We start from the raw sequence: 24,674 nt of genomic DNA, 5'->3' as shown, positions 1-24,674 counted from the left end.
AAGAAGCTACGGAAAGATTTGGATGCGGAGGCGGTTCTGGTCGTGTCAAGCGACGTGATGCTGGTGGTGACATTATACTGTTGTGGTCCTGAAAATTCCGGCTTCCAGTGTAGCGATTGATGCACTCGAGAATGAGAAGGGGGAAGCGTTCCCAGATATGCAACGACTAGCAGTTGTTTTCTACCAGGATGGCACCAGGTGCACGGATGGCGTTCTCGAGAAGGGACCTGGGGTTAGAATGTGGAGCTGACGAAACCTTGGGGCAAGCTCAGGAGCAGGAACGATGCCCTATACCTATAGTAAACCTTCCTGAGGGGGCTTTGAGAAAATAATAACGAGAATGTTTCTGAAGGACGATGGAAGAAGAAGAAATATCAGAACAAGGAGAAATATTCGGCCATGTGCCAACATGTTGAGGTCCGTCTCCCTGGCACAATACTCTGCCACTGCCATGCGGCGCGGCATTTTCTTGTCGAGGTTGGCGCATCTGGCGGATCGACTAAACGGTTCAGACTTCTGAGGCTTGGTGAGGGGTCCAATAGGTGTTGCAGGAATAAATTGGCTCAAGCAGGAACACAACAGATTATCAAGTTTGTTCCGCCACTGAAGTCTGACACTCCTGCGGTATGCAGATATCGAATATGAGTGTGAATCCAGAGGTTGTGTTACAGCGGTGGTCAACAGCCCCATATACTCTGTTGACCTGAATCTACCACTTCGAATACGAGTACACGTTCACGTGTGGCGTCTCTTTCGAGTCGTAGCAACAACGTGGGTTCGTTACAAGCAATACTTTCATCGCATACCTTTGCATGAATAGGAGACTGCACCATCTTGAAGTCTCCAGCGGTCTTTGGGGACACAGCATTGGCGATTTTTCTCTGTCTCATTACGAGTATACCAAGCCAACCAGCGCTTGGTGTTTCGTCACCAGAAATCGCTTGGCCGACGTTGTTGTCGATATCTTCTCAACGTACCCCCTGCACACAAGGAGATTAGAGTGTACAGCCTCCATTGGCATACACATACATCTAGCTGAAGACGTTGGATACAGTACACAGCTGAAATGCGTTCCTGGTCGATACGATCGATTGGAAAAAGCGTTGCCGCTGATCAAGGGGGACGCGTCGCGTTGCATGGCACCACCTTGGAGCCGAGTTATAGAGTTGCGACGGCCACACTTCTCAAGGATGAACAGAGAAGCATTTCGTTGCAGTAAGGAGTACTTGAAGGGTCGATGCCACAACACTAAAAAGTGAGGAAGGTTGTGCGTTCTTTCTGACACCAACAAACGCAGTGTCATTTTGGACTTGCGTCACTGACTCTCTAATGGCTAACGGAAAGTTTCGGGCTGGAGAACATGCCCTCACATCTCCAACATCATCATCCCTTGAGGGACTCTTGTCGACATGCAACCAAACATCTGTTCGCCTTGATGAAGAAAGATTCATGTTCGCAAGTCAAAACTAGATTGGTAAGCTCGATGTGTCAGACGCGACAAGTGCTACGCGATGAGCATGAATCCAATTGCCCGAACTGCGGCTGCTTTCTTCCTGGATGTTCAGCTGGGCTGGATGTGAATTCGAGGCCTTATAAACCTATCCAGCCTTGTATCATCATATGAGACTCTTTCTACGGAAACAACAACTCCACCCCTTCTGAATTGTTTTGCTGGAATACAACGAGGTTTTGCGAGGAACTGCCTACATTACTGGGTAGTTCGACTCGGATGGCTCTGTGCAAATGGCCCTGTGTATTCCAGCTTCTCCTACCACTCCGTAATCAGTATGAAATTAGGACTCTTGAGGAACGATGGAAGGAGTATGAGGCAAGCGCGGGCAGTCGGCAACAAGACCATGAGCGGCCCGGTCTCGAAAGCACGGGCTCGGGTACGTTTTCTCACTCCACCGTCCATCTACTATCGGTTTCGGACCGAACCTGATCTTCGGTTTGACATGGCCCTGAGAACCCTCATCTCGCTATCGTCGGCTCCTTGCGACATTGCCGATTCTACTGACTAGCCAAGGGCCTATCAGAAAGAGTCCTTTTACGCATTCCTTGCCGCTCGAGCTCCACCCATTGAGTGCAACCGTGCTTGTCTAGAGCAGATGAACATGCCTCGGTCGTCGTGTTCAGGCAAGCACATGCCAGCAGTGTGTTATCAGTGTTGGAGGCAGGCAATATAAGAAAACTCGTGCGCTTGGGAGACCCATGTCAGACCCTGCCAAATCACTCTCTACTGACCCAAAGCATTTTCTTCCTTCAGGAATCTCTCTTCTTATCATGGCCGATATCCAAGAGTACACCCTCAAGGAGGTCACAGAGCACAACACCGAGAACGACCTCTGGATTATCATTGATGGCAATGTATATGATGTTACAAAATACACTCTGGATCATCCTGGCGGTGTAGAATCATTGGTCGAGGTAGCTGGACAAGATGCTACCACAGCGTTCGAAGACGTCGGCCATTCCGATGAGGCCAGAGAGGTCATGGCTCCCTTCATAGTTGGGAGGTTGGCAGGATTCACCAAGACAACTCGCAAGCAGGCTGTACAGATTGTCCGCAGAGAGCCAGTACCCAGCCAAAGCAACCTTCCCAGCGCAAAGACCCTAGGCACAATCGGAGCCGCAGGCCTGCTTGCTGGTACAGCTTCTGCAATCGCATACAAACTGCACGGTCGCATCCACATTCCTGGAGCTCACAAGTATCTACACAAGCTCAACTTCTTACAATCTGACAATGGCTTCCTCAAGGGCTTCCTAATGGCTAGCGTCTTTTCTGCAGCCTTCGGTGCAGGTTTCGCAAACTACATTTCGAAAATCACAACTATTCCTGGAGGATTTGGAAGGAGCCCAATGTACAAGCGAGTTCCCAAGTTACCGCTCAGACATTATGTCGGCTTCCTTAAAAGCACAGAGTTTCAGCCATTGCCTTTGAGGTCAAAGCAGATCCTTCGCGGAAGCGGCCTCGTTCGTTTGAGGTTTGAACTCCCTACACCAACGACCAGACTCGGATTACCTATTGGTCAGCACGTCGCCATCCAGGCCAAGATTGGCGAGCAAACAGTCACACGTTCGTACACGCCGACCTCGAACGACACTGATCTCGGCGAGCTGGTTCTTCTCATCCGACTTTACGATGAAGGCCTCTTAACCGGACGTTACCTCGCCCAGCTTAAGGTCGGCGACGAAGTCCTCTTCCGCGGGCCAAAGGGAGCCATGAAATACAAGAAAGGCTACGCTAGAAAGATTGGCATGGTGGCTGGTGGCACTGGTATCACACCGCACTATCAACTCATCAGGAGCATCTGCGAAGACCGGACAGACACCACAGAGGTATCATTGGTGTACGCGAACCGCACCGAAGACGATATCTTGCTCAGATCAGAATTGGATGCTTGGGCCAAGGCATACCCCAAGAATCTGAAGGTGCATTACATGCTTGATAACCCACCCGAGGGTTGGCAATACGGAAGTGGTTTCGTCACAAAGGATGTTTTGGAACAACACATGCCTGCTCCCGCCGCAGATGGATCTTCCAAGATCCTTCTCTGTGGACCCCCTGGTATGATTAATGCCACGAAGAAGAACTTGGTCGAGCTGGGCTGGAAGAAGCCTGGTTCTGTCGGCAAGATGACCGACGATATCTTTACATTTTGATATAGCAGTGCTCCGTAATAGGAATCTGACATGTCAATCTTCAATGTCCCCCCAAAAGCCTGTCATCCTTATGACCATGTTCTGTCTTGACAAAAAATATCTCAACTCAGCTTAACATCAACAATACAACTCGATCACCTACCTTCCCTCTCGCTCTGGAAGCTTACATTTACCTGTTGTGAAGTGCACAGTCATGGTCGTCGAAAAGTCCAGGGTCACCTCACGCTTCGGCCAAGTAATCACGTGAGCATCCAATCTAAACTCGGAATTGGAGCTTTGACAACCGCACACATTTGGATATCATTTGCGACTCGCGCGCTTCCTGAAACCTTTCGAGAAGACTTACGCGGGCTATACTCGCTCAGGATGCGACGTCCGAACTTCATATCCCGGTCGCCTTAACTACTCGGCTCCAACAGCGAGACTTGACCCGTGAGCCGCTCGTATACATCTCCCTTGGTGGAAACCTTGAAACGCATCGCAAGCCTAAGTTGTTGTCGCGAAGATGCGAGCACTTACTCGCGGCGGTTTCTCGTCGCCGGCCGAGGCATCGTCAACTCTCGCCTACTTTGACCCGCTCGTAATAACTCTTTGATGAAGGTCAATTGCGAACCGCGGCAAGGTTCTTGATGGTCCGTGATATTTTATGGGTCAGCAATAGGCCATCCGTTCATGAAATGCATGCTCAATATATAACATAGAGCCCCTCAAACTTTGAGCGCGACAAAGATCATAGTATCGTTGAATCACAGCAGAGATGCCTTCCATACAGTTTTACCTTCTAGGACAAGACCCTGCTACAGGGCATGAGATCGAGGTTAATTCCAGCGAAGTTTCTGACTATGACTCGCTCCGTCTGCTGGTAGCAGGACACTTTGCTGTCTTGGAGCCGAGTGGTAAGTGAGATGCTCGCGCGAGATGAGTAGCCACTGAGAGTTAGCAGGTATCGACTTCTCCGTGGACAACGAGACCTTGACAGGGGTGTCCGAGATCATCAACAGTCAGCAACCGGTCGCAATCACGATTGACGGCAAGCAAGTCAGAGATGTGCCAGGTCCCAAAGGTTTCCCTTACATTGGGAACTACTATGAGATATACCCTGATCATCTTGGCAACCATCAGAGACTGTTCGACACATACGGACCAGTATTCAAGACGTCCAATTTCGGAAGTGTTGTCTATCAAACCAATGATCCTGTGATCGCCAACCATGTATTCAACGAGAATGGATTCTTCACCAAGCAAATCACACCTGAGCATCCGCTCTTCGGCATCATGGACCAAGAAGCAGGCTTATTCCTTGCCGACACAGACACCGAAGCATGGAGATTGACACACAAATTCCTTCCACCAGCCTTCTCACCAAAGGCTGTCAGACATTACAGCCCTAAGATGCAGCAAACCGTGGAGTCGGCATACAAAGTGTTCGATCAATTGGACGAGCAAGGTGATGCTTTCAACGTTTATCTTTATATGTTGAAGCTGGGCTCTCAAGCAGTTGGTCAGCTTACACTTGGCCTCGACTTTAACCACTTCTCCTCTGTGTATGCACCTATGCACAAGATGGTGCGCGACATTGCGGAGCTACTCGAACTGAACAAGAAGGTCTCTACTATGGGAGCATGGTACTCATACTTGCCTTTCGGCGATCCAGCGAGATTGAGACACGTCAGGAACGAACTTGAACAGCAGATGGAAGCGGCTATTGCTGCAGTGACTCCCAATGGTGTCGAAGACCTCGAATTGCAAGACGCAGCACTCAAAGCATCATGTATTGCAGACTATGCGGTTCGTGCTGTTGACAACCAAGGCGAGAAGCTACCGAAGCGTTACATGAGTCACTCGATCATGGTTGCAACCGCAGCCGGATTTACAACCACCTCATCGCTTCTCTCATGGCTCCTCTACGGCTTGACAACGTACGAGGGTATGCAGGAACGTCTTCTGCAAGAGCTCATTGACAACGACATCGACGACGACACAGTACTAGACGCCGATATCATCGGCAAGCTTCCCTTCCTGGACAAATACGTGAAGGAGATGCAGCGTAAACATAACCCATCCTACCAGCCTGGTCGTACAGCTCAACACGATTTGATCCTGCCGGGAGGTTATAAGATACCCAAGGGTGGCATTGTCATCCCTGCACTTCATCACATCCACAACAACCCCAACCTCTGGGACAACCCGGCCAAGTTCAATCCTGATCGCTGGGACACCGAGGAGGTCAAGAACCGCCACCGCTCCGCCTATGTTCCCTTCGCTCAAGGTCCTCGTGGCTGCATCGGATTCAACTTCGCATTACTCGAAGTAAAGATCTTCCTGCCCAAGCTGGTATATCGTTACCATTGGTCAAAGGTTGATGAGGAGGCTGTGGAATACGATCCGTTCTTCCAACTCATTAGGCCTACCAACTTCATGGCACGGGCGGAGAGAAGAGTCAAATGGCCTGCAAAGTCTGCTTGACCACATAATTCAGTAAACGATCAAGTAATACATAAACATCACACTTGACTCATCAGATCTGTTGCAGACTGACATGAAAGCCAAGCGTCCGTGACCGTGCTTTGTTCTTATTGGGAAGAGTTGTCGACCAGGGTCCGTAGAAACGCCTGATGGGCAGTGCTAAACAAGAAACATGCAGTAAGTCAAGTATATGATCTTGTCCAACCAACAAGTAGGCGGTGCATACGACAGTCACCTGATACGAATGATCCCTGAGGATCCGCTGCGCCACATGGATCAACAGGCAGCCAGAAATCCTGCGCGAGGCTGAAGAGAAAGATCATCCGCGAAGGAATGCAACAGCGCTTGGCTGAGCGCCTAAAGCGCAATTGCAGTTGCCAATGCTCGTCTTCTTATTTCCGAATCTTTGGGTCTTGACTCTGGCGCCAGTATATAAGAGCACTTTTCTTTCTAGTTTGGAATACCACATCAACTCTCGAAACGACTTCCGCGATTTCGATTCAATTTCGCAACTTTCACCCAAACCTGCTCATTGCGCATATACTCGCATCAGAGAATCACAAACAAGCACACTCTACCGACAGCTCTTGGGTCTTATCGGCGCAGCTAGACACCACAGTACTACTAATAAATCATCGAACTCACAATCATCTTCAACAACAATGTCCAAGACGGATGTTCCCCCTTCGTATACGGCCGCTTCGTATCCAACAGCTCCTGCAGCAGCGGCTGCCAATCCCAGCGGCGAGCGCGTCACACCACTTGGTTCACTTTCAGGCACTCCAGCAAGAGTCGATTGTCCTGTCTGCCAAACACCCACAACAACTAGAACATCCAAAGAGGTCGGAGAGAGAGCTTACATCTGGGGTGCGGTCCTGTGTGTGTTGACGGGTTGCCTGTGCTGGATCCCATGTTGCATGGACGATTGCAAAGATACACATCACACTTGCACCAATTGTGGACGTCCGCTAGCTACTGTGGCTGCAAATGGTGGAGTGAAGATTTCGCCCAATGCTGCTACTGTCCCATCACAGTATGAGAGACGCAACGAGAATATGACAGCCACAACAAACCCTCATGGAGAGCGGAGTCACTAAGGAAAACGTGCCAGGCCAGGGGATTATTGTCTGTGGTCGACGTCGCTAGCGGAACAGGAGGTTGATGATCGAGGCGTCAGATGGATCATGTTGCTCCACTTTGCTAATTTTCATGTTCTCCAAACAACAGAGTCTTCCAGCTCTATATCGGTTCTGAGAGATGATGGCATTACGCCCTTCAGAATGTTGATCTTCAATTCGAACGCTTCATTGATAGCGACAATCTCACGCACTCGTAGTGATCCTGAGACTCAGCACAGTGCTTCTAGAATGCCAATGCCTTCGTGAGTGCACTGTAAGAGTACGCACCAGTCGTGCTATTGTTGGGTTCATAGGAATAGATTCCTCTGCGCTTGCACATATTCGTAGTGAGGCAGAGGTCGCTGACTTCCGATCGTGGAGTGATGCTTTATCGATAGACTTTGGCTTACTAACATGCGCGGGCCGTGCCGCGGCCTGAGATACATCAGACTGTCGGGAAGCAACGCAGAACGTTCGGAACCATCTTTCTTCTTTGCAAAGCAGACAGTTTTCTTCGATATAGCCACAACCACAGCCATGTCGACGAAAGAAGCACAGGAACAATTGAAGCGTGACGGCGAAGGAGCCCTTTCTACATCCGAGTACTGGGATCTGCGATACGCACAAGCTGATGGCGAGAACGCAACACACGAATGGTTTCGCTCTTTTTCCACTTTGCTGCCATTTCTGCAAAGCAATCTTTTCGATGTTCGACCTGTAGATCAGAAACCCAAGATTCTTCATTTTGGTAGTGGCGATAGCGTGAGTTGGCGAGACATCGTGCTGGCAGAACGAGCGATGCTGATGGTGTAAATAGACAATTCCTTATGACCTTTCTGCACGGGGTTACAAAGACCAGCTCTGCGTGGATTTCTCGCACAAAGTTGTAGAGGTCATGTCAGCCAAGGAGGACGACGGTGTGACATGGGCTTGGGCCGATATTCGCGACATGCCTCAACATAGCAGTAAGAGTATTGATGTTGCGTTCGACAAGGGCACGATGGATGCTATGATCCACGGCAGTCCATGGTCTCCTCCTGACGATGTGAAAGACAACACCTCACGGTATCTGGCAGAGGTATGTTATCATCCCCCCGTACGTAGAGGAAAAACAAGCTGATCAAAGATAGGCTCATCGCGTTTTGAAAGACGACGGAGTATTTCTATACATCACTTTTCGACAGCCGCACTTCATTCGCCCGCTGTTGAGTGTTAACAACCTATGGAGCCTCAAAATGGAAACTCTGTCAGCCGGCGAGAGCTCTTTTGATTATTATGGCTGGACACTCACGAAAAATACTGCTGTATCTACTTGACTCTGATTGGAGACGACCGCCATGCGGCACGTAATAATAACGAAACTTGGCATCGCATCTTCCCAAAAATCATGGTCGTTCCTTCCTACCCTTGCACGAAAAGAAAACCATATCATACGCATCCTTCGATTCTCTTTCTGCAGCCGTCTTCCATGACCTTTTCATCTCTTGCACTTTCTTCTCAACGCTTCGCTCATGCATGGATTCCTGGTATTATGTTCCTGCATACAATCACCCTGATGCGTTGTCCATTGTTTCCGAATCCGGCGCGTATCGGACTCGCTTCGTTATTGACAGCGGTTTATAGTGTCGTGGCTTGCAGGAGATCTCCCGAGTACATGTGTGTATCTGTGCCGACCCAGTGGCTTCCGTTTTACAGGACGGTCCTTGGCTCTGGTTAAGATGATCCTATCCAGTCATTGCATGCAGCCCAATGCAAGCCATCATTGCCTGAAACCCATGTCCTGCGGCTGAATTGCAAATCACTACGCAACAGACTCAGCCTTGTTCGTCGAGTATACTCAAAGGTTTGTCCAGTGCAACCTTTATCGGTCAGACCTCGACGTTTTGTCTTCACCACCACAACATGTTCACTGTCTTCGGCAACCATACCGACCTCGTGTCATGGACCGCAGAACCCCATCGAAGAGGATCTTTCGGGATCTTGTCTTCTTGCATCATCACCATCTCTCTGTGCGTATGGACAGCTCTTCATCTCAACGTTCCTCACTACTCGGACGCAAAACGCCACTGGTTCACCAAACGACTCATGTGGCGCAAAGTAGGCTGGCTTTGTCTAGGACTACTGGCGCCAGAGATGGTCGCTTACAGTGCTTGGGATCAATATCGTCGATCCAAAAGTCATGCGAAAGCGATGAGCACAATAGATGCTACACGAAAATGGAGCATGGTGCACGCATTCTACGCTGTCATGGGAGGCTTCGTCGTGGACTTGGACGAGGAGGCTCTGCTGTACCCTAGGCACATCGGGCGCCGAAGATTGACCCTGACACCTGCTGGTGTTGAATACTTCGCCAGACATCATTCGGGCCTACTTCCACAGCTCAGAGAGGAAGAGATAAGGGACAAGAGCAAAGCGAACGCTTTGGCAAAATTTCTAGTCTGTGTACAAGCAGGATGGTTTATCTGCCAGTGCATTACACGGATGGCCCTGTCACTTCCGATCACACTGCTAGAGGCATGTAGTAAGAGTGTCTGACTTATGCCTATATGCTGATACATGCTGTTCAGTTGAACACCCTCGGTCACTCTGTATGCGCTTTGATTGTCTACATGTTCTGGTGGAACAAACCGCTAGACATCGAGCAACCAACACCCGTCCTGACCTTGGGCATACAGGATACAATCGCCTTCCTCTGCATGAAATCAAAAGATCTTCGACCTCTATATCGACCAAATAGATCTAACAAGGCGGAGACATACTATCTGAAGTCCGTGATAGTCTCTACAGAACCCTCGTCAGACCCAGCAGATGGAAAAGATTCGAATAACCAAAAGGCTCCGGACACCGAACCGAAGAACGTCAACAAGTTCGAGAGGACAGCCCTTTCTCACACTCTTGAGCAAATACTCGAACTCGTCCCCAACTTTCGAACAAAAAACTCTCGTACCGATCCTGAATCGAGTCCGAGCACAAGAGCAAAGGTTGAATTGGTGAAGGATGAGATACACGTCGAGACTTCCATTCAGAATCTACACGAGACCATTACTCTATATGGAGAAGATATCCGACGATGGACGCTGGCCGCGGACTTGCTGAGAACATTTCAGCTTGGTAACGACGAGAAGCCCGAGAACACCATAGTCCGACGCAGTCGCAACTGGCCAACCATAGACCTACGCCCTGGCGACTTCGACTGGAAGTTGTTGATCGCTCTCAACGCCTCGAGCGTCTTGTACGGTGGCCTGCATGCTCTCGCATGGAACGCAGACTTTATCAATCGCGCGCAACAACATATGTGGCGGTTAGCCTCGTCTTTCGTCATCTGCTTCATACCGTTGTCCACGTGTGTACTTTTGATTGAAGATCTCCTGACCGTTGGAGGAGAATACAAGTTCCAGGTCATGACCAGGGTTAATAAGTTCATGTATCGCTATCAGCTCTGGCAGATGTTCCTGGCGTCGGGTCTGGGAGCTTACATGTGGGCAAGAGTGTATTTGGTGGTAGAGAGTTTCATCAGTTTGGGCCACTCTCCAGCTGGAGTTTACGATCTGCCTGTTTGGAGTTCTTATGTGCCACACATTACTTAAGCCTCTGGATGTGAGGTTTGGAAAACCTCAGGACTGCCTAGGCAGCTCACGACATTGGAATCAAGGCATGCAAGACTTTGGGGTAGACAAACGATCGTATCATTTGCACTGCATCAATCTATCAATACTTGTCTGCAATGCCACACAACGTACTTTGGATGTTTCCTGTCATACGCCCTCAACGCTCTATCCATACGACTGGGGACCCATAGTAAAGCGGAGAAACCGCAGACATCAGCAAGTCCGTTTTTACAACCTGAACGAGCGGTCGAGGCGAACTCCTGAGATCGTTCTTGGAGGTGCAGCTCAGCACGAACGTAGGAACAGTTGCACATTAGGAAAATTATCAGATGAGGGTAATTACGCCAGAGAACATTTGGGCAAGTTGTTGTTCTATACACAACGGTACCGAGTCTTCCCGGTCAACTCCTTTTATGATCAAGATTCGCCACATGCGAGACGCAAATCAGACTTCCAGGCCATCGGTCTCGGCCTCGCGCTTGTCGATTTCTGTCCCAGTGACACCATAAACACGTATAGGTACAGCGACCTCAAAGGTTTCGGCAACAAGTCGTTCCTTTGCAATTCTCACCACACCTCTTTCATCCCTACCCACTTCTTCCAGCAGACCGGCCTCTTTCTCTTCAGCCAATGCAGCTTCTTCTTCTGCGCGGTCGGCCTCATCGTCTTCGATACCCAACCCACGAGCTGCTTTTGGTCGTACTCGAGCAGTCACAAATTCGATCCTGACTCTCCAGTCCAATTGCACACCTGTGGTCTCAAAGGTGGGTGTGGCTGTGGTAGGCACTTCAAGTCTGAAGGAGACCCTGCGGGCAAAAAGTACGTTTTCGCTGACATGGGCATGTGCCTTTCTGGTTGCTCGCTGCACGGAAGACGATGAGCGTAAGGCCAGACTTGGATCCACGCGTTCGGTGGTTTCTAGCCACACGTTGATGCCATAACTTGGGATTTGGTCTGCCTCGGTATCGGGTTCGGGCGTAGGAGGGATGAAGTCAATGATGCCGGTGATTGTTTCACCTAAGCGGTAGAATGGTCGTACAATGGTTATTATAGCGACGAGCTGGCCTCCTCGAGAAATGGTAAAGCGGTTGCTGGATTGTGTGAGTTGATCCGATGATCCGGATGCGATGTTTGATCTCAGGATAGCCATGTCTATGGCCTCTTTCGTATTGTTCGGCAGTATCTCGTCCAGCGATGACCGTCTACGCGAAGGCTTCTCGGCAGTGGGCGATAATAGTGCGCCAGACTCGGATGCAGGTTTCGCCAACAGCTGATCCGTGTATGAGAGAAAGTCGTCCGTCAACGAGGACGACGCTCTTCGTTCTGATGGCGACTTTGCAGAGGGAAATCGAGGGTTCGATCCGCTCAGAGCTATACTTTGACTTCTGGCCTTGTCGTTCAATAGTATGTAGGGAGACATCAAGTCATGGCCCAGGATTTCTCCTCGATCTGAGAATGTAAGATTACTGTGGATGATACAGATAGACATGACTTACTGTTGACGCTGCCAAGCACACGGAAGGGGATCTCTATATGTTTGACCTGCTGTTTCCCTCCAGGTCGCTGAATACCCAGAGTCAGATGATACTGTACCTTGATGGCTCGACCTTTGTGAGAGGGTGGTAGTCCTCGCGGTAAGCGAAAACGATAAGAGTAGCTCTTTGTCTCACCTGGTGCAAGACGCAGATCGACGAAGAGGATGGACTGAGGAGTGCTGAGCAGTGGGACAGTCTTTGAGCTTGCGACACTTCGCATCTCTTGGATACTGCTCATCTCACCACCACCCAGGAGACCACCCAGACTCTCGCCTATGTTCCCCCATCCAAAGCCAAACATGCCACTCTGTCGCTTTGATTTTTCCACGCCCACTACACCACCACCGCCTTGCCCGCCGACGACACCTTTTCTTTTGACATCCTCAAAAGGAGCTTGATTTACCAGTGAGCCGTCAAGGATGAAGGAACCCATAGTTTGAGCGTAGCCCATCATCAGAATCTCAGGCTCTTGATTCCTAGGCATACTGGTTGGTGGGGCTTGCCGTATCCGGCCGTTGAGTGGTTTTGGTAGCATGCGGCTTGGTGGTGGTGGGCCTGCATCGGAAGAAGCAGTCTCAGACGAGTGATTCGTAAGAGAGTAGAAGTCGCTGCTAGTACGAGGAGTGTCATTGGCGCCAGACTCGGATATGATGCGCGAAAGCGGGTTGGCGGATGAGGGCGACACGTCAGGAAGTTTTGGAGAGGGTAGTGGAAGTGGTCTTTGTGGAGGAGCAGGACTTCTGAGAGGGAATTGGAACTCGGGCATTGGAGAGCGACCAAGAGCAGGGGAGCCTCGACGCGAAGTATCAGGAGATTCGGGTGGAATGGAGAAGGTTGGAGGAGGAAAAGAAGCAGAGGAGGCAGAGGGATGTCGCGGCGGAGGCATCATGTGCGAGGCAGAAGGGCGTCTCTGAGGAGAGGTATTGCTCGCAGATGGATGCTGAGCAGTGGTTGGAGAAGGGAAGTTGAAGGCAGGAGTGCCAGGAGCGGTACGGATGCCCGAAGTACGACGGGTCAGCGGCGGGTGTTGACTCTGTAAGGGCGATGGATTTCTGTAGGAGCTGAAGGACAGCGAGGGAGCTTGGTACGAGGGTGTGCGCGAGAGGACCTGCATGCTGGCCGAGCGGCCATGACCACGAGCAGGAGGCCGCCGAACGTTGTGAGAATTGGCTGCGGCTGCATTGTCACTGCCCATGGACATTATCGACAGAGATCGGGCATGAGTGGGCACATTGCGCGTCGTGTTGGTTGTGTTGCTGGCGGCATGGCTAGGCACTCTTTGGTGGGCATTCGAGGGCGGCGGGTAGACGGACAAGGAGAGGGTTGGTCGATGCGAGCGTGTTCTCGAGCCGGCGACTGATGGAGCGACGGATGGGACGGTCGACAATTGCTGAGTCGAGTGTGTGACGGTGCGCTGCCTCTGTGTAGGCTTCTGTCGGGAGCTTGTCGTGTGCTCGTCAAGAGCGTGTTGGTCCTTGTCGTCGCATGTGTTCTTGAAGCTTATGATACATTCAATCTCCTCGCCCGAGAAGACGCTGCTGTCCTTCCACTGCACGTACGCGCGCACTTTGGATCGAGTCGCCATTCTTCATACTGCTGAGTCGTCTAACTCGGAAGCCATGTGTTACTGTCTTTGTTTAATTTGAATTCATCATCCATGACATGTTGATCGTCTCTCCGCATTGCCCATCTTGACCCAACTCCTTAAATCCGTCTTTCCTCCGTAGCTCCATCAAGGCACTCCCGTATCATAGTATCAGGAACTCTATCATCTATGCGACATTGGCTTATGAAACTGCACTACAAACCTATCTATCTATCAGAGTCTCGTGCACCAGTCCCTGCCGTGCGCCACCTGCCACCCACACAGCCCTGTCTCGACCGCCATTCCGAGGAAGCCTGCAATACAGATACCACCCGAGTCCGATACTGAAGTCGCTCCCAGACTGAACTCTCTATCGTTCTCTGCCACCTCCTCTCCGATCCTGCGGAACGTGCTGACATAGACGATTCCTCCGAGTAATCCTTCCCAGAATGTGATCGCGAAGACGATCCATATGTTCGGTAGGAATGGAAACATGGCGTGCATTGCCAGTATTGCCAAGTTGAGGCACTGCAAGAGCGAAGGAAGGTACAAGGCGTGTATCGTGACAAAGGGCAACGAAGAGCGCGATATGAAGACACCTAGCTGATATATAGCATTGTACGTCGGGTAGAAGGAGCGGTAATGCTCAAACGGTGTCTCATCAAGGGGAAAGAGCAGTGTAGGCGCGACACCTTGATTGATCGTGTACTCGGCCACGTATACAAGGAGCAGAGGCAGCATACTGAGGAGAGGGAGACAATGTTTAGCTTACCGTTCTTGATCACAACTACTAGATGATGGAAACTCACTATGGAAAGAAGAGCCTCTTGGCTCGGAGGAAGTTAACCTTGAGGTTGTGCCAGGTATCCGAGGACTGAGATGCTTGACTAAGCATGGGGGGTGAAGCTGGACGGTCATCTTCGACAGCGTCATTCAGCAGCGACTCGGTGTCTGCATCTGCGTCGTGCTGGGCAGCAGCGATGTAGTCATGACTTTTGGGCTTGGCCGGCAGCAAGACGAAGAAGCTGAACAGCATGATGACTGGCAGGAAGGAGAAGGCCAGCAGACTGGTTCGGACGCTAAGACCCAAGGCGCTCGTAGCCAGGACGTATGCGCCCGATCCAACCAGACCTGCACCACCAGTTCCTGAGCCCCAGGCCGCCAGACTGGAAGGGCCATAGAAGTGCGTCAGACCCAGGAAGCTAAGTTCCCCTCCGCCGCTGCTTATAGAAGCCAGTATCACTCCAAGCATCTTTACAGAGATAGAGCCTCCGTTTACGTTGGGGTCAGCGGCCGAGGGACTCAGTGCGACGAGCAGCATGCCGCATGTGGAGAGAGCGACGAATGCTAGGATGCGCAGATTGTAGGGCACGAGATGGATGTAATACGGAGCGGTCAGCTTGACCAGGAAGGAAGGCACGACATCGAAGAGCAAGACGAGAGACTTGGGCACGGCGGGGCCAACAAGATCCAGAGCGCTGCTGAGGATTATCACATAGAGAACGTTGTTGATGAGGCCTGCATGAGGGATCAGTTGGGAGATGCAAGGTACAAGAGGAGAGGTACAGGATGGGATCAGGAGACGAGATGCTCACCAAAAAGCCAGAATGAGCCAACGACGCGTTTGTCGACATGGCCAAGCATGGTAGACAGCCTTTGGCGGAACAGAACCCAAGACGACGAAGGCGCACCAGGCATGGGAAGCATGACAGTCGAGGTCGCGATGAATGTTTGGGCAGTTTGGGCAGTTTGGGAGTTAAAGTTTCACATGACGCATAGAGAAGCTAGTTTTTGGGTAGCGGCAGGCCCGAGTGGTGGCCCTTGTAGAAGCGCGAACAGGGAAGCCAGTCCAGTCTCGCCATACCTGACCTTCTCCCAATAATCCCGACCTAAGACTTCTTTGCGCTACTCGAATTTTGCTGCTACTCGCACTCGCACTCGACTGGACTCGGTCGCGCATCTGTTCCCGAACCACGCTTGTGCCAGCATGTGCAAGCCCGCAGACGTCCATGGTAATGTCTTTGTCGATTAAATGTCTCGGACTCTTCTAACACCGCATTCTCGTGTCAAAGATGGATAACCGACTACCACAACCCTCGTCTCAGCCCCTCGCGGCTGCCTCCTCGGCCACTCCCCAGCCCTCGTCCTCGTCGTCGTCGCATACCCCATACCACACGCAAACGGCGCAGCCACCAGTGCAGATGCCTTTCTCGGATCCATTTCACACGCGCGACCCGTTCATGCCCTCTTCGAATCAGCACGCTAGACGCGACAGCTACAGTATGGGCCCAGCACCTCCTGCAATGGCGTCACAGTACGAAAGAGCTTGGAGCACACAGCCACAAGCACCAGGTACGAACACCGAGTCTTTGTCTTGCCTGGCAGAGCGTCGCGTGGGTCGCTGTCGCTGCTGCTATGCATTAATGACAGCTTGAATCGCAGGGTTCAGTCAGCCAGCAGCCACGCGACCGTGCGTTTCTGAAATCTGCCGATCGCCGGGAAGCCCAAACTCTAATCCGCATGGTCAAGTTTTTCTAACCCCGGATTCTGTAGGAGTAGCGTCCACCCAGCTGAATCACCCAGCCCAGCACCAACAACTCCAACAAGTCGCTCATCATAATCCGCATCCTCCCACCTCCAACACCGCCTCGGCGCCCGTCTCTGCGCATATGTCGGGTGCTCCGTTCCCCTACGATTCTGCACGCCGTCGCTCCGTAGGCAGCGAGCGCTATCCCGGAGGCATGTTTAGCCATGGCGTCAAGCTTGCTTGTCATCAAGGACATGGGCTGACTCTGTCACAGCACCGATCGATCCTCCTCCACCACCCGCCTCGTACTCTTCCCGCAACATGCCACCGCCGTCACCCACCTCGGGTCCGAACACTTCTGCTTTTTCCATGCCTGCGCCGCGGCACACCCCGTCCGCCTCGCCCTACGTCGGCTCCAGAGAGCTGCCGCCCTTCAGCTCGAGACACGGCACAACCATGTCCATATCCTCTTTGATCGGTGGTGATTCATCGCGACATGGAAACCTCTCGCCCAAGACGGTTGCAGCTGTGCCATCGCCCCCGATGAAGCCTACACGCCCTCCTTCTCCGCAAAGAGCTCGCTCAGCTAGCACAAGAGCCCCGAATGGCCACTTCCCGCGACCACACAGTCCCACTGGCATTATCCAAGCCCAGCACCAACAAGACATGTCTCAGCCATTCCATCCAGCTGGTCCTCACCAACCTCCGCACATGTCTCAACACAATGCTGCGCCGGGTTTCCGTCCCTTCCAGTCGTCTCCACCATCCGCTCCTCATGAAGAACACCAACCTTACTCTGGGCATGCGCCTTCGCGCCCAAACAGTCAGCCTATGCACGCTCACCTCGACCAAGAGTTGCGAAATCGTCAAGATATGCACGACCGACCCCCACCGCGTCATCCTTCCGCCTTCCCACCCTACGTCGACCACATGGGCAGACCCGGTCCTGCGTCGCAGCCACCATCAAGACCTGACCTCGATCGACAGGACTTCAACGGGCACGGTCATCATCTCCCTCACACCATGTCGCACACAGCCCGCTCTACACCTATACCTCCACCTCCACAATCCTTCAACCGTCTCAACTTTGGCTCTGCGCGAGACGAATATCCTGGTCTTTTTCGTCCCGCAGTACAGATGCCCAGTAGAGAAGAGATGGATCAACGTAGCCCGCACAACGAGATGCTTGGTCGGCCCGATCACAGACACACACCCGGTATGAATGCCATGGACGACAGACAAAGGCCAAGTGCCGCACACTACGCCATGTATGGTCCACCGGGCTACGAAGCAAGAGAAGGAGAAGAACATCCATTGCAAAGAGCCTTCCTAGGTGTGGCATCAGAGATGAGACACAAAAACGGACGTGCGTCGCCATTGCCCCAGGCAGTCCATGGAGCACAACCAAGGCACACCGGGCCTGGAGCAGATCCTGGCGTCAAAAGTGAGTTTGGTCGAATGTTTTCGGGTCTCGGCAGCGGTGTTGGTAGTAATACTCCCACAGCCGGCATCGCAACCCCTTCACGCGGCAGTCCTGCTAGGCAGGTCGATGCCAACGACGACACCGACAGTAGAAAGGCTAGGACTAGATTAAGGGAAGATACTCGGGAGGACAGTGATAGTGTGGACGGCAGGAATACACCGACCGCCAGTCAGAGGGGTAGCAAACGACCAAAGACGGCACATGCTGCCACACATCATCACCACCATCACCCCCACGCACATCAGTAAGAACTCCAAGCACTCTTCTTGACCGACCATGCTGATACTGACAAGACCCTCTAGTCATCACCACCACCATCATGGCTTGCCAGAAGAGCAGATGCCTCATGCCGCTGCCCCCTTCCATCCTCTCCGCTTCCCCTCTAGCGCCAGCACACCGCAGCAAGCTGCTGTTGCTGGTCCACATCATCACCACCATCACCATCATCATGCCGTTCACGCCCATCCGCCTCACCACCACCATCACAACGTGAGACCTCCGCCTATGCCTTCGACCCGCCAACCTCAAACCACCATTTCCAACCAGGAGTTGCTTGCATCCGTGTCGAGCCTGCCACAGAAACATCTCGGAAGTCATGTCTACACCACTAAACTCAGCCTGCCTCCGAGGGAGTCTACTCCGCTTGACTTCAAATACCACTTCAAGAGCGCTGTCAAACCCATACCACGCTTCGAAGACAAGGCCAATTGCACCTTCACCGTACGCGTACCTCGCGCCTATCTTGGAGCTTCTAATGCGTTCGAAGAAGACAGCGACAACGTAGCTGGTGGCCTGGAAGAGATATGCAAGACCCGCGCAGTCTGGGGCTCCGATGTCTACGCCGACGACTCCGACCCTGTAGCCGCCGCTGTTCATTCGGGCTGGATCCGTGGTGACTTTGGCGAATACAACGAGGATCTTCGCGAGCTATTCAACGAGGGCACAGACGAAGCTCTGGAGACTCCAGAACTGGGCAAAATCTACACGGAAAAGCCCACAAAGCCACTGCGCACATCGACGAAAGCAGAATTGCACATCACGGTGCTCATCTTGCCAGCCCTAACCCACTACACAGCTTCGACACAGAACTTCCTGCGCTCTCGAGAATGGGGATCCGACCACGACGGTGTCAGCTACATGATCCACTCGATCGAGTTCGTAGAGGAAAGCTCGACCAACAGATTCACTGAACGCAGTGCAGCTGCCAAACACCAGCGCATCAGAGACGATCTGGCTCGTAGGAAAGAAGCAGCGGAGAGCCTGCTCGGGCTACTGCAGGGCTCCACGGGAACCATGACGCCGGCGAGCTCGAATGTCTCTGTTGGCGCTTAGTATAAATTTATGACTAAAAGTAATATCATTATGTTCGGAATCTCATAGTCTTTCGCCAATGAGATATGAGGTATCGCTCTCTACTCGATGGTAGCGAGTACTGTGCCAGCTGCTTTTTTGATATAGCTCAAAGTGATAATATTAAGACCTTATCACATCTTCACAAGATGGGACTCTTGTTGCTCTCGCGGTATCGAGAGGCGACCTACGGATACGACCGTCAGATTAGCTGCTTGTAGTTAGCGCGAGAGTTTGCGTGCCCGCATCGGGTCAAATTTTCACGTGGGAAGCTCGATTTGGCGGGCGTGCCCTTTTCCGTGGCCAACACTTCCCAGAGCCTCTGCAGTAGTATGAGGCGTTGCTTCCGACTGGAAGATATGATCAGAGGCTTAGAAATGAATGCTATCCTCTAGGAAATGGAGTTCGATATTGCGAGGGCAAGTGCGGATGGGTGCGTCAGAGGTGGGTGGCTACTTGTGGTTGGCTGTGGCACTCGATGGGGAAGGAAGTAGCATGGCTTGAAGATGCTGTTCTCATTGTATGGATAGCTAGGCGCTCGCTCTGGTGAATGGGTGGCTTAAGAATGGCTTGAACAGTGGTGGGAAGCCTGGCCTTTTTGCAGGTGAATAACGTTGGACTATGAGTAGAATATCATAACAATCACGACTTTGTGGAGAAAGACAACACACAAACCTTCCAGGAGCGGAGAGGGGAGCATGGTTGGTTGATTCTAACCATGCAGTCTGGACTTCCAGAAAGAAGCGCAGCTCTTCCAGAGATTAGAGGAAGGCAGCGAGGTTCGTCGATCAGTGACAGTCACAAAATCCTTAGGAGACAGGGGAACAAAACAACTCTCAGTGTCAAATGTGGCATTAAATTTCTACATAAGGGAGGCACAAAAGAAAGGGAGGAAAGATTGTTTTTGCCAAATGCTTATCGAGTAACAGCATTTCTCTGCTCTCCTCCCCAAACAACTGGATCCAAGACCTTGGTTTGCTAACACCTGACCTTTGAACCCGTGTTGCCAATTTTCTCCTCTTTTTAAACAAAGATAAACTCCCAAGAACGCCAAAATAGCCGCAGAGGCGGTTGCATCGAGACTCTTGCGAGCAAGAGCCAATGCAAGCGACTTATGAAAACCAACCCAAAATCCAGAGGACAAGGATATTGCATTTTCTGAAAACAGCCGCACTCAGGCCATAATCTATCAAAATTTTCAATGAGCAATGCGTAAGTAAAACACATTGTCACGATCATAACGCTCGTTACCAGTCAGCAATTAACTGAGCTCGCAGTATCTCACTCGTTTTTCCCACAGAGTAAGTCGGTCTAAGGGGTATTCGCGGGAGTGTTAGGAGCCAGGCGAGTGAGCGCCATACCCCATATGTCCGGTCCATAGTCCCGGTTTCCAATGATGTTGCTGCAAAAAAAAAACACAACACAGTGCTTCGGTGTGTGGGCGATGATCTGGGTTCGCTCTTGTCCGAGAGGTGTCTTTTTGGTGCAACGCGGTGTGTGAGAGTTGTGCTTCCAGGCATCTCGTGTTGCCGTCTTTCGACATGTGCTTCATCTCGTGTTGGCGGTCACAGGCAGAAAGCCACAATCGACGGGCAAGACGAGCTCCAAAGTGCGAGTCGAAAGAGCGGCAAGACGAGGACAAGAAGGACAAGGCCAGACGTTGCGTAAGACAGCAAAAAGCGACGTCTGCAGACCGAAGAGAGAAGCGAGAAATGCATACCCATACAGCGGTATCTGAGAGGGCAGCGGGTTGTTTGGAATCGTCGGGTAGAGGGACGGGATGGATGGGGCTTCGAGTACCGGAACATTACCAATGTCGAAACTACGACTCTCATCCTTGTATGAAACGTGTCTTCTTCCTTCTCAACCAGCCTACAACTCATCTGCCAATTTGTTTCTGGGCGGGCGAGGCAACCAAAGGTCAAGCGGGAGGGTGAGGCTTGGGAGGAGTATTTGCTACTACCGGAAGAAGACGGATGTGAGGAATTCCGACAACGCAAAAGTAGAGCGCGCCAAAGCTGCAGCTCGAGACATACATCAAGAGAGAGCACAACACAGTGGCGACTCCGGTCAATAAAAACAAAGATTCTTTTTTTTCTTGTTAACATCAGTTTTATAACGTGCACCGATCAGACCAAAGACTGATCATCACGCTTCTTTTCTCCTGCGGAGGAGCGGCATCTGCTTAAGAAAAACAGAGCAGCATCAACTCGGGAGGAGAAAGAGAATGGGGACTCTGGAACACCAAAACCAGGTCTGAGCATATTTAAAGTCTCCCTATATGCAGGTGTCGACCATTGTCCCGTAGCCCACGGGTGACTCAGAAGAATTCACGCGGCCAACGGAATTCAAAAGGTCATGTGTGGGCCGATAGCCAGAAGGCTATCACCGGGCATGGTCGGCGAATGGATCTTGTGGTTGCAAATGAGCATTGCTCCTTTGCGGGCTTGCTGGAGAAACGGGAGACGGGTCTTCTGCAAAATTGCCATGGCTGCTGGCACGAATGTGCGTAGGTCGACGTGTTGCAGCTTCGACATTTTGGGCGCCAACGAAACCGACCTTTTCGCTCGGGCTGAAGCCAGAACTCAAGATTGGCGACGTGACGCCTGGGTAGTCGGATAGTTGAAACTTGCGAGGCGAGAGGGTGTATGATTGGCCATTGAGGCGGTTTGCTGAGTTGTCGCTCGTGTCGACGGTCGTTGCACTGGTTGCTTGTTCGTAGGTGGGCACTCGTGAAGAAATCGAAGAATTTCTGCGAGAAAAGCTAGTGCGTGATGCATGCGTGGCAGAGAAACTCTGCGGAGGCATACTCTTGAGCTCTTTGGGGTATTGATCGGTTGGCGCTGGTTCTTCGCCAGCATGAGCCAACATGTAACCAGCTCGGATAAGTCCGATGATCACAATCAGTACATAGATGAGCAGCACGCAGGTTGAAATGATAGCTTCCTGCCTCACAGCCTTTTCCAGTGAACGCACTACGACCAGAACCGCTCGAGAGATTTGATCGCCTGCGTCAATACTGTCTGGTTCCGAAAGCATTGAGCTGTTGCCGGAAGAAGTGTTATTGACTTTCTCCATGGTTCCGAGAGAGAAAGTGTCGTTGCTGACCATCGGAAAATCAACATGAGCATGATCACTGACCCAGGTCAGGCCTTCTTGGATGCCTTCAATCTTGAGGGTGATTAAGCAGTTCACAACTTCTTGAACGGGTTCTTCAAGGATCGTGCCACCGAAAGTAGCGTTGATCGCGTCATTCATCCCGTCGACAAAAAGGTTGAGAGTGTTGTTGACTGCTCCAGTTGTGGTATTGACCCAGCCGAAGATGTCTTCGTTGATTTTGGTATTTGTCGTATTGATAACATGGTTGGTATCAACAGCCCAGGCTAGGGAAGCATTGTTGAGTGACCATTGCACCTTATCAGCGAAAGCATCGACTTTTTGGGTGAGCTCTGGAACCTCTTTCCTGATCGCCTGGAGCAATATGTATTGACACAGGCAACCAAGAAGGCCGGCGATAGCAAGGCAAAGAACGAACAAGGCTGGTGTAGTCGTGGCATAGGCGACTGCCCACCTCACAAGTGTCCGCGCACGGGTCGATGAGAAGTGGTTCGAAACTTTGACTCCAAAATCGGCCATGTACGGACGCGAGACAATGTAGACAGCGTCCATGGGGTCGTTGATATGCTTGATAGCTCTTGCTCGCTGCTCTTGTAAACGCCAACGACGTATTTCTCGGTAAGCCATGGGGACACAGGCAAGGACTGCTGCAATGATGAGGACCGAAAGGAAAATCTTCTTGGCAAGCGTTATCACATCCGCGAGGTCATCAAAGAAGTCGTTGATGCCATCATCGTCGGAGCAAAACGTGAGCTTTTCCTTTTGCGGAACATGAAATATCGATCGGTTCATGGTGTACTTGCCCATCGTCTCATTGAGCAATTGTTTAACCTCTTCAAATGGGAAGCGAAGAGCAGTGTTCGTTGCGTTGTGGACTTCAGCAAAAGTCGGAATGGAGTTGTTTAAATTACTCAACCCTTTGTCGTATCCAGAAGGAAGTTGCAGTGCGTCGAGTTTGGCGATTGATGAGTTCAAGTTGATGTCGGGAATGTTCTCGGTTTTTCCGGTGAAAAAACTGCCAACATCTTCAATTGCGCCAGTAAATTTGTTCATTGCTTTTTGGAAATCTTCAACAGCATCCCCGAGTTCGTTACCTACGCCTTTGGCGGTGGAGTTCAAAAAGTCTCCAACGTCTTCTGCAACATCGATGGCAACGTGTAAGCTACCACCAACGGCAAAAGTGAAAAGACAAACGTAGGTTGAGGTGAGCAGGTTGATGTAGAACACAAACACCTCCTCGAGTACGGTGATGCTGAGCAGAAGCATAGACATTAGCCCGTTGATAGCCTTCTCGATTCCTGATGCGGTGAGCTCGTTCACGCCAGACGCCATGTAATAAGGCATGCTCGCCATAGCGCTTCCGACATTTTCCACGCCAGTACAAGCAGAGAGTGCTTCTCTTTTTGCGGAAGTCAAGTTCGTGTTCACACTTCCAATGGCGAGTAGTGCCCGGATCAGGACGAGAAGGATCAGAATTGTCCAACGGTTGATCCAAACCTGCGAGAGTCTAGCTCGAAGGCCAAGGTATGGTGTTAGGTATGATGTTTGATCGGAGGACGGTCGTGGTACATCTTGCGTAGCGTAGTAGTTCCGCATCTCATGGTCGCCAGCGGATAGAGAAGGAGGCGCAGCCGGAAAAGCATGCTGTTGGTTCTCTGCGGAGGACATGGTTGAGGTGACGGAGCGTGAATATCTGACCAGCAGGATATGCGTTAGTTGATGTTGATAGGACGGAGAGTGCGGCGCAATGATCCGAGTTGGATTGCTGGAAAGGTTGAATGTACAATAATGCAATCAGAAGCGCTTGTCGGCAGAAGTGAAGATACGAAAATGAAAGAAAAACAATAACGAAGTCGATTGCGGAGCGTACGGGAATAAAGACAATGGCTGCTTTTGAACGACAACAAAGAAACCCATGCATTGGCTTACCTGGTTGTCGGTCCTGGCCCAGTCGTGCGGCCACAGACCTCGCTGTCTGAGACTTAGAGCAAGGCTCCAAGTCAACAGTTTCACGCGCCATCCACTCGTGCCAGTCTCTATTCTGGGATATGGGAGTTGATTCCTGCCCAGAGTGCTGTCTCTGTTAGCGCCCTGTAAGAGGAAAAGTTGACGGATTCGTAAAGCTGCAAGTCGGGTCTTTGATTGGGCGGTTAGAGCAACGCGCATGCGCGAACAAAGAAGCCGCCCAACCCAAGGCCCTCATGTTCTGTCTATTTCGATAC

General features: G+C 51.4%; 10 protein-coding genes across 10 annotated transcripts; 7 read left to right on the top strand and 3 right to left on the bottom strand.

Moving 5' to 3' along the window:
* Positions 1-2,283: 2,283 nt before the first annotated feature.
* M436DRAFT_55425 (uncharacterized protein) lies at positions 2,284-3,663 on the top strand (the record flags this gene model as incomplete). The annotated part of the gene is made up of 1 exon (XM_013568440.1): positions 2,284-3,663. The coding sequence occupies one exon, from the start codon at positions 2,284-2,286 to the stop codon at positions 3,661-3,663; it is 1,380 nt and encodes a 459-aa protein (XP_013423894.1).
* A 757-nt stretch (positions 3,664-4,420) lies between these two features.
* Positions 4,421-6,129, top strand: M436DRAFT_85192 (cytochrome P450; the record flags this gene model as incomplete). Its single annotated transcript, XM_013568533.1, has 2 exons — positions 4,421-4,559; positions 4,607-6,129. The coding sequence occupies 2 exons, from the start codon at positions 4,421-4,423 to the stop codon at positions 6,127-6,129; spliced, it is 1,662 nt and encodes a 553-aa protein (XP_013423987.1).
* Positions 6,130-6,851: 722 nt separating this feature from the next.
* M436DRAFT_15597 (uncharacterized protein) lies at positions 6,852-7,196 on the top strand (the record flags this gene model as incomplete). Its single annotated transcript, XM_013568357.1, has 1 exon — positions 6,852-7,196. A coding segment is annotated over one exon (345 nt), but the record flags the coding sequence as incomplete, so codon positions are not given.
* Positions 7,197-7,784: 588 nt separating this feature from the next.
* M436DRAFT_55093 (uncharacterized protein) lies at positions 7,785-8,563 on the top strand (the record flags this gene model as incomplete). The annotated part of the gene is made up of 3 exons (XM_013568370.1): positions 7,785-8,009; positions 8,065-8,325; positions 8,378-8,563. The coding sequence occupies 3 exons, from the start codon at positions 7,785-7,787 to the stop codon at positions 8,561-8,563; spliced, it is 672 nt and encodes a 223-aa protein (XP_013423824.1).
* Positions 8,564-9,149: 586 nt separating this feature from the next.
* Positions 9,150-10,834, top strand: M436DRAFT_75866 (uncharacterized protein; the record flags this gene model as incomplete). The annotated part of the gene is made up of 2 exons (XM_013568532.1): positions 9,150-9,761; positions 9,815-10,834. The coding sequence occupies 2 exons, from the start codon at positions 9,150-9,152 to the stop codon at positions 10,832-10,834; spliced, it is 1,632 nt and encodes a 543-aa protein (XP_013423986.1).
* A 466-nt stretch (positions 10,835-11,300) lies between these two features.
* On the bottom strand, positions 11,301-13,975 carry M436DRAFT_55524 (Rgp1-domain-containing protein; the record flags this gene model as incomplete). Its single annotated transcript, XM_013568462.1, has 3 exons — positions 11,301-11,470; positions 11,531-12,304; positions 12,352-13,975. The coding sequence occupies 3 exons, from the start codon at positions 13,973-13,975 to the stop codon at positions 11,301-11,303; spliced, it is 2,568 nt and encodes an 855-aa protein (XP_013423916.1).
* A 234-nt stretch (positions 13,976-14,209) lies between these two features.
* On the bottom strand, positions 14,210-15,682 carry M436DRAFT_55318 (protein btn1; the record flags this gene model as incomplete). Its single annotated transcript, XM_013568418.1, has 3 exons — positions 14,210-14,717; positions 14,785-15,493; positions 15,571-15,682. The coding sequence occupies 3 exons, from the start codon at positions 15,680-15,682 to the stop codon at positions 14,210-14,212; spliced, it is 1,329 nt and encodes a 442-aa protein (XP_013423872.1).
* A 2,642-nt stretch (positions 15,683-18,324) lies between these two features.
* Positions 18,325-19,317, top strand: M436DRAFT_55194 (Rxt3-domain-containing protein; the record flags this gene model as incomplete). The annotated part of the gene is made up of 1 exon (XM_013568387.1): positions 18,325-19,317. One exon carries the CDS (start codon positions 18,325-18,327, stop codon positions 19,315-19,317), a length of 993 nt encoding a protein of 330 aa, XP_013423841.1.
* A 1,219-nt stretch (positions 19,318-20,536) lies between these two features.
* Positions 20,537-21,180, top strand: M436DRAFT_66982 (uncharacterized protein; the record flags this gene model as incomplete). Its single annotated transcript, XM_013568489.1, has 5 exons — positions 20,537-20,547; positions 20,590-20,636; positions 20,762-20,832; positions 20,907-20,999; positions 21,064-21,180. The coding sequence occupies 5 exons, from the start codon at positions 20,537-20,539 to the stop codon at positions 21,178-21,180; spliced, it is 339 nt and encodes a 112-aa protein (XP_013423943.1).
* Positions 21,181-22,200: 1,020 nt separating this feature from the next.
* On the bottom strand, positions 22,201-23,988 carry M436DRAFT_11556 (uncharacterized protein; the record flags this gene model as incomplete). Its single annotated transcript, XM_013568353.1, has 1 exon — positions 22,201-23,988. A coding segment is annotated over one exon (1,788 nt), but the record flags the coding sequence as incomplete, so codon positions are not given.
* Positions 23,989-24,674: the final 686 nt, after the last annotated feature.

The sequence above is a fragment of the Aureobasidium namibiae genome, assembly GCF_000721765.1.
Source record: "Aureobasidium namibiae CBS 147.97 unplaced genomic scaffold scaffold_19, whole genome shotgun sequence".
Lineage (NCBI taxonomy): Eukaryota > Fungi > Ascomycota > Dothideomycetes > Dothideales > Saccotheciaceae > Aureobasidium > Aureobasidium namibiae.
The sequence above is the reverse complement of the archived record's forward strand: the minus strand, read 5'-3'. Positions and strand labels throughout refer to the sequence as shown.